This window comes from Thermobia domestica, chromosome 9 (genome assembly GCF_964235325.1).
Source record: "Thermobia domestica chromosome 9, izTheDome1.hap1.1, whole genome shotgun sequence".
Lineage (NCBI taxonomy): Eukaryota > Metazoa > Arthropoda > Insecta > Zygentoma > Lepismatidae > Thermobia > Thermobia domestica.
Window position 1 is genome coordinate 242,124,151 of NC_137462.1, and position 12,887 is coordinate 242,137,037.

The 12,887-nt window shown below is 34.4% G+C and overlaps 1 protein-coding gene across 1 annotated transcript in view; it reads left to right on the forward strand.

The window, feature by feature from the left end:
• Positions 1-12,887, forward strand: part of nrm (neuromusculin) — an 851,931-nt gene that overhangs the window by 69,089 nt on the left and 769,955 nt on the right. The window contains exon 3 of the mRNA XM_081726627.1: positions 3,761-3,938. Coding sequence (XP_081582753.1) covers positions 3,761-3,938 — 178 coding nt within the window. The remainder of the gene's footprint in view (positions 1-3,760; positions 3,939-12,887) is intronic.

Here is a 12,887-nt window from a genome sequence, read left to right on the forward strand (position 1 = left end):
AAAGAAAAAGAAAAAGATATGTTGTCCAGAATTTGTATAGTACGGAAATGTGATTACTGAGACTCAGGGAAACAAAACTGAAGAACACCTATCATAATAGCTACAACGATTCTCCAAAGCGAATCTCTTCATAATATTGACAATTTATCTGCTTTCAAATAGTTTAAATAAACTATTTCGAGTAGATTAACGCTCTCTATATGCGTGTTTGAAGGTTCAAACCGTCGAATATTATTCTTCTGAAACAACACCGAGTACTGATTTCTTGTTATGTTCTTCATGCTCTTCCAAAAAATAAAAACGTAAAGCAGATTACATTTAGATGAACTAATTAGCGCAAATGTTTTTTTATTTAGGTATTCCTATGAAAATTGTAAAATTCTATTGAAATAAGGGAAAATTCAAATGTTGCAAAACCAAAAGTGTTATTGCGTTTAACGTAGTTGTCATAGCATGTTATATTTCTTTTTTTCTTTTTAAATTTCCTAAGCTAATATGCATTAAGGAGAAAGAGAAAGTTTGCTTTAATTGTTAAATGTACATTAAAAAACTTTTATAAAACTTAATTTGTTTGTTTAAAGTATTATCTGCCATCTAATATTTTCTCCAGAAATTAGAAATTTTCTTCTTGTACAGATAATTTACTAAAATGTTTGTTTCCCTGTTTCAAAATTAATGTAAAGATATACCTCTATATGAAGCTACAAAATAAGAATATACAGTAAAGTTTCCTTATATAACTTAATAGTTTCAAGAATCCCTAATTAATAGTTTACTTACAGACGAAACTTTTAAAAACCCTTTAAGGAAGCGCGTTATTACTTGGGTCAGTAGTTTTAAATATCATCCATTCGAACGTAACGAAATCATTGGTAGATGACAAGCGAGTTAGTAATACTTTTTATTCTTTTAATGTCAGCGTGAGGCCCGTTATAACATAGCTATATTGCTAGAAATTATAAGGCCTGGAATAACTAGCAAAGTTAATTATCTCATAATTCTGAAATACGCATAGAGCTAAGGTTTCGTTTATTAGAGACATTCATTTATGGAGGATAAGTGGATAGTTTTCTACACCCAGAATTCGCCGAAGACTTCAAACTCCAAATTAAATGGAACGGAAGTAAAGTGTCTTATATGAGCTTATTTTAAGCATAAAAGAAAAAATATAAAATTTTCTCACATATTTCAGCAAATAAGCAATTAACTAGGTAATATTATATCTAGAATTTAATGTCCTTCAATTGTACGATCCCTCCGAGAAAATAAAAATAGTGTCTGTAAAAATTGTAAACCCACCAGTTTTTTTTAACCTCGTTTTACAATAAAGTTATAAAGTGGAAGCTAGATTATGATAAAGTATAAACTACACTAGCAAATATACTTTGACATAGGTTGGTGCTTGACTTTTATATTATAAATAAACATTTTGCACTGCGTCACCTCGCTTTTTAAAAATGCCTGTATAGATTTAGTCTCCCTATATAATGCTTCTCCATCAGGTGGATATGCTGTCACTGGAAAGTTATTGAAAACAGGAGAATGAGATTAACGTTTACCCAGTGGAACCAGTAATGGTAATTGTCTAGCATGTATACGTATTTATAGTCAAAGTGAAATTGTAATGACGTGTTTAGATATCGGATACAAATATTCAATGATACAAAATCTGACACATCACAGCAGGCGTACCACAAGGTATTCGACTCTCTACACTGCTGTATAATTTATATAAGACGGATAAATCTCAATACTTCTATTACTTTGACGACTTCTGCTGACAAAACTGCTTTTTTATAACCAGCCAGTATCTTTGCTTCCCCTGGTAACGGCTCACTCACTACTTGGAAGCAATGAACATTTCGCTGGAGAATATGAATTAATCTGAACGATATTGATGCAATTCTTTGAAGATCAGTGTCCCACTTCAGTACAGATTACTCTCTACAGTACACCGTTGGATCTACGTTCTTGTTACAAATATCCTGCCTTGATCCTGAACTCGTTTTGTTCACCATTTACAAACAATATCTCACTTGTCTTCTTCGTTCGCCGCAGGTGAACATCTCTACATAAATTCATCGAGAGAGCACGGTGGCTCAGTGGTAGAGCGCTTACGTCTGGTGCGTGAGGTCCCTGGTTTGATCCCTCACCAAGTGAATTTATGGTCGACAACGTTGTTTTTCTCAGGGAATTCCCGTTTCCTTTCATATTCTCATTTCATTTGACTTAACCTGGCTTCCTTCGCCTAAAAAGCATAATAGTGGCACGTTAAAGTAAAACATTTTATTGTATTTTTTCTAAATGAATTCATGTCTGTCTTATACTCGTCCTCATGGTAGTAGTTACACACATCTCACAGTGAACATACAGCTCGCACATTTACAATTTTATTGTAGTTTCTTCAAAATAATGTCTACCTTCAGAAATTCATGTTACACACTCACCATACAGCTTAACCTTTTGACTGCTGACATTAATGCGACTGCCGTCACATTGATAGCGAGATGTTGTACGATAGAAAACATGGTTGATGAGTTATTAACAATATTTATATAAATAATCTATGTACTTTCTGTGTGGAATATTGTAATGTTTCACTTTTTCATTTTTTGTGAAATTATACCAGCAAAAAGTGTTTGGCAGTCACCAAATATGTCAGCAGTAGAAGGCTTAATTAGGACTTAAAACTACAACATATCGAGGAACATATTGCCCGCTAACTTTTGAAATCACCTTCGAGGAGATAATAAAGGAATCCTCTGCTTCATTGGCACTCTTCACTATGCACATATTCATCTCGCACTATGCACCTGATAAAGAATTACCCATTCATCACATTTGCTGCAGCTTTTACAACAGCACCTCTTTTCAGAATTCATCTACCTATTACCATATAATTCCTGACGCCACATGAACGAGCATATCGTTGTAAGTGCAAGAAATAACCGTTGTTTTCTCACATAATTTGGACTTGAACCTGCTCCAAGAGATAGGATGTTCATGTTGAAAAGGTATACTCTGTATTGTTCCTTTGAGTATTCGACTCATTTTAATTGAATGTGCTGAATAGGCTGATAATATATAACATGTAGAATAGATTAATCGTGTTAACTATATGGGGACAAGACACTCGTTTTACTAATCGTGACATAGATTTTTTTCATGCTAGTTCTCTGGTTAGCGTTCTCTGATTCTTTTTATTTTGTGTTATGTATATGCTAAATCTTTACTTCTACATTCTCCTTTGACCTATATTTTACCTTTCTTTCTTACACTTTGTTGATCGTTTTCGTCTTTGTGTAGTTTTTGATGATATTTGTAATTTATTTAAGCCAACTAAAAGAGATCCAACTATATTTGAATCATCTGTCGCGTGCCTGTCGCTTTGTTGCACAATAACGTCCCCAAAATTTGTCGGATGCTAGTTAATTTTGGCATGCATCTGTATCCTGTGTTAGGAAATAAGCACATTACTCAAGTTTGAAATTCGTCGGAAATAAAGGGATAAAGGATTAAAATCTAGCCAATATTACAACTTTAGTACATAGATTAAGAATTCTGAAGAAAACAGCCAAATAATGTTGATACTATACATAATATCGTGAGTACTAACTGAAGCACTTTTGGCCTTTGCAAATACCTATTCAAATTCCTTGAAAAGTCATAATAAATAATCGTATAATGAATTGATTTAAGAAGTAATGTCTGAAACAGTATATAAAATTATATGATACATTACTTTTTTCTTTCTTTTTAGCTGCTCCTCAGAAAGACGTGTCCGCCCTTGTTGGAGAGAAAGCCATTTTGCCGTGTTTGGTTGACACGCATAAATGTGGGGATTTGCACAGTATTAAATGGTACAGAGGCCAAGGAAGAATATTTGTGTTCAGTTACTCAGCGGATGTGTCTAGACCAGAAGGAGACTACATGGAAAGGTAAGTTTATTCAAAGATTTTATTCTTCATTTATGCTCTATCCAGACTTTTCTAAAGAAGGCACTAAAGTATATATATTCGATTTATGAGAATAAAGAGATTCTAAAATGCTATTAGTGAATACAATTTTTGGTATTGGAGCTGAACCAAAACCGTTGTCGTCAAGAACAGAGTAGCAAACACATTTTTTTTTTTTATGAAATATAAACAAAATTATAATAGACATTGCAATTCAAAGAAAATTCGCTTTAAGAGTAGAGCACCTCTCTAAGAGTTGTTTGGAAGGAATGGATTATGACGAAGTTTAAATTTAGTATTGATTATTTTCCCACAAAGAGTCAAGAAAGTAATTTGACAGAGTTTCGAGAAAATTGTCGGAACAAAACACTATTATCTCTGGTTTTTCAGAATCCTGTTTTGCAGAATGAGATATCAGTGTGCAGCGTTGCCAAGTTTACTCATTCCTGTTCTGTAGAAGTGTCCCAGCGGCTAAATGTCAACAATTAATTCACCTAGATTAACTCCTGTTTTGCAGAATCGCATGAAGAATTTTGCAGTACCTCAGTATTAGAAATATTTGACGAAAGGAAAATTGAAAAACAACAATCACATAAATCTAAAAAACAGGTGCGAGTCGCAGTAGAGTCTTATTAGGCAAGTTCAATTGTGATATATAGCAACGAGAAGAACATACACTCACACACACACACACAAATGCACATATAAATAAAAGAAATACATTTGCATTGAACAATAATGTCATGAACCCTAAGAAACGTAGATGTAGGTGAGACTCTTAAAATCGACTTGTCTTCAGTGGATTATATTTTAAACTATCCAAATGAATACAGTGAGATACTACATTAAAATGCGGAAAAAGGCCAACCTCACCAGACGTAAATCTGCTCTTAATATCTCGAATATGCCTTTCTGTACAATGTTTTCCACAATTTTAACCAAAACCACTTTAATGAGATAGATGAGCTGGTTACTACTTCTTATATGGGCTGTTTTAACGTTCGGCTAACCAATGGCGCGTGGAAACTACTCTCTGATTGGCTCTTTCACAGCCAATCACGTATTGTACCATTTTGCAAAATTTCACTTCCACGTCTGGAAATTCCTTTTCACTTTAGGATGTGCTAATATGCAAACCATCTTGACTTTCTGAATTTATGAACTGACTTGTTTCTTATTTGGAATTTGTGTATATGATTACGGTGGAATCAATTCCCAAACGATGGAATTAGTTTCTCAACATGTAATACAAATATCGGCATACTTCCAGTGCAGCACAGATTTTCCACAAATCTGTGTGAAAAATAAAATCTATCATTCTTGGGAGAATTGCAGCACACGTTTGGGTTATTGTTCTGTCCTTTGAAACATGACAACGCTGAGCGTGAAAAACCAGTATGGACCAGTTTCTCCGAAACGCTATTCTACGAAACAAGACACATGACAAAACACGTCACCTTTCAAAATCATCATCAAATACTGTCTTTTGTTGCCGTTGCTTCTTCTCAAGAAAAGGTGAAACGTGACTTCTCGTTCATATTGTCAATCATCAGTGTTGTTAGTATTTTCTCCGTTTTTCAGATAGTGTATTGAATATCGGAGTTTAATTTCTCCAAGATCGTAGACTAAACCACTTAAACATTATGACTGCTATTTACAATCTTTACAATAATGAATAAAACTTGAAGCATTTTCGTAAAGCAGTTTTTCGAGCATTTTATCTAAGTTGAATTACCACCAGTGTTGCCACAGTCCTAACTCCGGAGTGGGCTAAAAAATAGTACCAAATTGGAACAAAAAGGGCTGAATTTATTGTTTTAAACCAATATAATACATGGCTATGTAACACGAAACTAAAAGAGGTAAAGTTCTAGAAGGCCTTTCCTCCTTTTCCAAGTGTCTAAATCAAGAAAGGGCTCTTTTTTAAAAAAAAAAAAATACAAACGTCCAAAGGAGGACCCCGAACAACCGTGGAAGTAGATGAAGCTTTTACTACGACACGTAACTTATAGACTTACTTGAGCACACGTTGTTCTTCTTCGGAATATTCAACACTTGGTGTGTGCTTCTTCTTTTAAGATTTCAAACAAATTTCCACCATACTGCTTCCTTCTCGTCTCCTTCATGCGCGGCGCAGATGCGCCTATCTAGCGTCATTTGTTTACCGGTACAGTTCGAATTACGAATTTTCCACACAAAGTTCGTAGCGTTATGCGGTGCAGCATCACAGAATGAATATTCAATAGTATTTTTTGAGGCCAACGTGAGTCCAGTATGAGTAACGTGAGATGTAGCTAAAGTCTTACTGACACTTTTGGAAATGTGACAAGTATTTGTTAAATGGTGCTGAATTGGGTAGAATTGTACCAACTTTTTCACAGAAGGGGCTGAAAATGCCAGCGTGGTACCAACGGGCCGATTAATGACAAAATGGGCTGAATTTGGTACAATTGTACCAAGTGTGGCAACACTGATTACATAATTATTTTGTTTCTGCACACCATAAACCAATGGTTTTCAAACTTTTTTTGGCTGACGATACACTTTGCTGAACGCTCATTAAATCGCATCATACGTGTCCACTTTTATACGTATTAACGATAATGTAAATTATAACAGTGTAAAAGTTTGTTTCTATAAAGTAATGACTGTATGCAGTATTGAGCATTACAGATGCTGCTGCTGCAGGAGTTGACTGGTACACCCTGTCTCAAAATTAATTTTAACTGATTCTTAAATGTTTTATTACTTATAAAGTCTAAAATTTTGCGATATATTATGTGGGGTTGTGCGATACATTGGTTGGGAACCAGTGCGTAAACGCTAAAATTGCAGATTTGTTTCACTGTTAGCCTTAAAAACTAAATTAATATGAATCGTTCTTCATTTCTCGTTTAAGTTTTCTTTAGTTGTCTTATACAACGTTGTATACTCGTCTACCACGTATGTAGCACAGTAATGGCTCTTTAAGGGAAGGAGCTTGTCTAATTTACTAATTCCTCTATAGAGATTTCTGAACGTAGATGTATGGATTTTTCCCCTTAGTTTGAAGTGATAAAATTCAAATTTTTGTGATGACTTTCTTCAAAAGTGCCAGTGATGTAGCATTCTTCTTCCCAGATTAGGAATAGTTCCATTAGGTTTGACAAAATTTTCCACTCTTCCCTGTCCTGAGCGAGACCTTTCATTTCCATGTACTTGTCTTCCCCGACGTCTTGTATTAGGAAAGAGCTATATAATACAGCGGTTTGACAAAATTTTCCACTCCTCCCTGTCCTGAGCGAGACCTTTCATTTCCATGTACTTTTCTTCCCCGACGTCTTGTATTAGGAAAGAGCTATATAATACAGCGGTTTGACAAAATTTTCCACTCTTCCCTGTCCCAAATCACACTTTTTCTTCCCAATATCTTGTATTAGGAAAGAGCTGTAATACAGAATTTGACAGAACTCTTCGCTCTTTTCTGTCCTAAGGCAGACTTTTTTATTTTCACATACTTTCTATTCCCGTTATCTTGTATTAGGAAAAATCTATAATATAGCATAAATACTTGATTCTTAAGTACCGTATGGCTACAGTTGCAGTTGTTATCACGACATATGTATTATTGGAACTGCCACTAAACAAGTTCCTGGACTATATTTTGAATAGCAGAGGTTCCGCATATCAGGAAATTCGTCTACAACATCCACTGTTATCAACAATGGTGACACAAAGAAAATTATTAAATTGATGTAAACATGAGTAATTGTTGTAACAAATCAGAGAATGAGGAAGAAAGAAACAAGAGATAGATGAATAATATAAATATAATGACACAACATTTTATTTTCGCGATTACTGTTGAGTAAATAGAAAGCAAAAGTATTATAAAGTAAGTAGTAGGGGTCCGCGTATATGCAACTGAGTCAGCAAAAAATTTTGTGACGTCATAGGTCAAAGGTCAATGACCTTGGCCAGCGGTCAATGACCTAGGGGTACCTAGGACCACCCCCTCTAAATTTTGGCAGGGGTACCATGGCCCACCCCCTAAATTTTGGCAGGGGTACATAGGACCACCCCCCTTAAATTTTGGAAATTGCCAAATCTAAAAATTTGGTATGGTAGCCTAGGACCATAGTATGTACCTCTATTAGTATTGGGTGTCTATGTCGTTCCCTTTCATGGGTAAAAAATTGCCAAAAATTCAAATTTCGGGGGTTTTTGACCTAATTTATCCCCTTGGATGAGGTGTTATTACCCTATATAGTTATATGGGCGTATACAGGGGTCCATTCCCTTTCATAAGACATGGGTACATTAATGCACCCCTTTAAAAATTTGGGAGGGGTACCTTGGCCCACCCCTTAAATTTTGGAAATTGTCCAATTTAAACATTTGGTATTATAGTATAGGACCCTAATATGTATCATGATAAATTTGGATGGTCCACCTTGTTTCCTTTTAGGGGTACAAAATTGCCAAAATATAAACGTAAGCAATACGTTGTACCACGTGTTTGGTTTTCGACCTAATTTATCCCCTTGGATGAGGTGTTTTTACCCATATATGGCTATATGGGCGTATACAGGGGTCCATTACCTTTCATAAGACATAGGTATATTAATGCACCCCTTGAAAAATTTGGGAAGGGTACCTTGGCCCACCCCTTAAATTTTGGAAATTGCCCAATTTAAACATTGGATATTATAATACAGGACCCTAATATGTATTATGATAAATTTGGATGGTCCACCTCGTTTCCTTTTAGGGGTACAAAATTGGCAAAAATATAAACGTAAGCAATACGTTATACCACGTGTTTGGTTTTCGGCCTAATTTATCTCCTTGGATGAGGTCCTATTACCTTATATAGTTATAAGGGCGTATACAGGGGTCCATTCCCTTTCATAAGACATAGGTATATTAATGCACCCCCTTGAAAAATTTGGGAGGGGTACCTTGGCCCACCCCTTAAATTTTGGAAATTGCCAAATCTAAAAATTGGGTGTGGTAGCCTAGGACCATAGTATGTACCTCTATCAGTATTGGGGGTCTATGTCGTTCCCTTTCATGTGTAAAAAAATTGCCAAAAATTCAAATTTCGGGGGTTTTTGACCTAATTTATCCCCTTTGATGAAGTGTTATTACCCTATATGGTTATATGGGCGTATACAGGGGTCCATTAGCTTTCATAACATATGGGTATATTAATGCACCCCTTGAAAAATTTGGGAGGGGTACCTTGGCCCACCCCTTAAGTTTTGGAAATTGCCCAATTTAAACATTTGGTATTATAGTATAGGACGCTAATATGGATCACTATAAATTTGGGTGGTCCACCTCGTTCCCTTTTAGGGGTACAAAATTGCCAAAATATAAACGTAAGCAATACGTTATACCACGTGTTTTGTTTCGACCTAAGTTATCCCTTTGATGAGGTGTTATTACCCTATATGGTTATATGGGCGTATACAGGGGTCCATTACCTTTCATAAGACATGGGTATATTAATGCACCCCTTTAAAAATTTGAAAGGGGTACCTTGGCCCACCCCTTCATTTTTAGAAATTGCCCAATTTAAACATTTGGTATTATAGTACGTTTGGTATTTTGGCCCAATTTATTTCCTTGGATGAAGTCCTATTACCTTATATGGTTATGTATAGGGGTCTATTCCATATCATAAGACATAGGTACATTTGTGCACCCCTTTAAAAATTTGGGAGGGGTACCTTGGCCCACCCAAATTGATCATTTTATATATTTGGTATTATAGTACTGGACTCTAACATGTATTATGATAAATTTGGGTGGTCCACCTCGTTTCCTTCTAGGGGTACAAAATTGCCAAAATATAAACGTAAGCAATACGTTATACCGTGTGTTTGGTTTTTGGTCGATTTTATCCCCTTTGATGAGGTGTTATTATCCTATTTAGTTATATGGTCATGTATAGGGTCCATTACCTTTCATAAGATATGGGTATATTTGTGCACTCCTTTAAAAATTTGGGAGGGGTACTTTGGCCCACCCCTTAAATTTTGGAAATTGCCCAATTTAAACATTTGGTATTATAGTACAAGACTCTAATATGTATTATGATAAATTTGGGTGGTCCACCTCGTTCCCTTTTAGGGGTACAAAATTGACAAAATATAAACGTAAGCATTACGTTGTACCACGTGTTTGGTTTTTGACCTAATTTATTCCTTTGGATGAGGTCCTATTACCTTATATGGTAATGTTAGGTGTTCATTCCCTATCATAAGACATAGGTACATTGATGCACCCCGGGAGGGGATTCGGTATCATAGTACATGCCTCAACATGTATCATGATAAATTTGGGTGGTCCATCTTGTTCCCTTTCATGGGTAAAAATTGCTAAATATAAACATAAGCAATATGTTGTACCATGTGTTTGGTTTTTGGCCCAATTTCTCCCCTTTGATGAGGTTCTATTACCTTATATGGTTATATGGTCATGTATATAGGTTCATTTCCTATCATAAGGTATGGGTACATTGATGCATCCTTTAAAAATTTGGGAGGGGTATTTTGGCTCATCCACTCGGTTTTAGAAATTGTTTAATATAAGCATTTGGTATCATAGTACAGGTCTCCAATATGTACCACTATAAATTTGGATGGTCCACATCGTTCCCTTTTCATAGGTAAAGAACTACCAAAAATCAAATTTCGGAGGTTATTGACCCCTATTTAGCATGTTATATGGGTATGTACAGAGGTTTATTACCTTTATATGTTTATGTTCCCTTTTAAATTTGGGAATTATCAAATAACAAAATTCGGTAAACGTTTTCTAGGACCCGTTGGTATTCCTCTTATGGTCAAATATTCAAAATTTATATGTTATTGACCGGCTTTATTATTGAATAAGTACAGGATTTATTACTTTTTTTCATAAGACACAGGTGTATTTGTGTACCAATCTTAAATTTTGGAAGGGGTACATTTCTTATTGTCGTATCAATAATTGGTAATTGTTCTTAAAATTGGATAGTATCTCATTCATTGGGTAAATCATTATGATCACGTAATCAGTTATTGACCTATGATGGAAGTAGGAGTCCAGGACATTGGTACATTGAAACTTTGTAGGATAATTTGAGAATTGCGTTATTGGTTTTGATTATTCCCGCCAAATATAAACGTAAGCAATACGATGTACCACGTGATTGTCCTTGATGAGGTAGTGTACAGGGATTCATTTCCTTTGTTGTGGTACTTCTTAAGTTTGAGTACACACACACTTCTAGAAAACAGTTGGTTCTACTCAGGTAAACAATTGACGGACATTATTGACCTTATTGAACATATAATGATATGATTAACTCTAAGACTTAGGTATATCAAGAGAAGTATTCTTTAAATTTGGGAATGGTGATAAACAGAATTTTAACATAAGGTGCGAAATTTGAAACAATACATTGAACTTTAGTCACAGCTCATAGTCTAAGATCATTGGTGGTGATTGATTTGAAATCTGATAGCTAACCTTATTGAATCTTATGACTCATAGACGAAAGGCAATACATGCTACAACAGTTTAAAATTTAATCATAAGGTGATGTAATCTGACACTAGCAAAGTTAATGCAATTTGATTGGATGATCACTATCTTTCCTGCAATCTGATTGGTTGATCACTATCTTTCGTGCAATCTGATTGGTTGATGATTTTCATATCTTTGCTGTATTCAGTTTTAAGTTTTGTTTAACATTTAAAAATCTTGGTTTCGTTCAACATTTTGCACTCACTGATAAATATGATCAAAACCGTTTATTTGTTAATCGAATAGTTAAAAACCGGATAAAGTTTGACGGTTAACCGTGAAACGTAAAAATTTTTTAGTTTGAAATTTTTTTGCTTGAAATTTTTTTTTGTTTTTGAAAATTTTTTCGTTTCCAAATTTTTTTGTTTCAAATTTTTTTTTCGTTTGAAATTTTTGTTTGAAAAATTTTTCGTTTGAAATTTTTAAAAATTTGTTCGTTTCAAAATTGTGTTTAAAATTTTTGTTTGAAATTTTTCGTTTCCAAATTTTTTCGTTTGAAATTTTTTGTTTTGAAATTTTTCGTTTCCAAATTTTTTCGTTTGAAATTTTTTGTTTGAAAATTTTTGTTCGAAAATTTTGTTTAAAATTTTTTGTTTGAAATTTTTCGTTTCCAAATTTTTTGTTTGAAATTTTTTGTTTCAAAATTTTTTCGTTTGAAATTTTTTGTTTGAATTTTTTTTCGTTTCAAAATTTTGTTTCAAAGATTTTTGTTTGAATTTTTTTGTTTCAAAGTTTGGTTTGACATTTTTAAAGTTTGTGCACTTATTAGTAAAGAACCGGAACTGTTTAGAACAAAAACCTCTGGCAACATTGTGGTGCAATAGTACACATCAGAATCTGGGGTTGTACTTGAAATGAAAAAACACAATTCATTGAAATGGATCATTTTATTACACTCCACATACATCCATACCAGATACTGGTTCTGGATATTGTCGATACAATGTATTTTGAACTTCTTGCACTAGTTTGTCTTTAGCATATAATTTTAATTTCAGTTGAAGTCTTTTAAGATCTAATGCAATATCAATTGGTGGAAACTCAATGTCCATTTGATCACAAATAAACTGTTTATCAATACAGGTATGCACCCACGAACGATGTTGACAACCATCACAATATCTAGATACATGTTGTACAATATGCATAACACATTTTTCAAAATAGTACTTTTTCAGGAATATACTAGTTTTGTTGCACACTTCCACTGCATGTTTCACACACTGAAATACGCTGATGAATTTGTTCCATTCCGTTTGTGTTAGATACACCATGTTGCGAGAGACATGGAATGTACTCTTTTTACGTAACAGCACCATCTTCTCTTCGAGGACTGTACGCAGCACCACTTCATGATTTGAGCCTAATGATTTG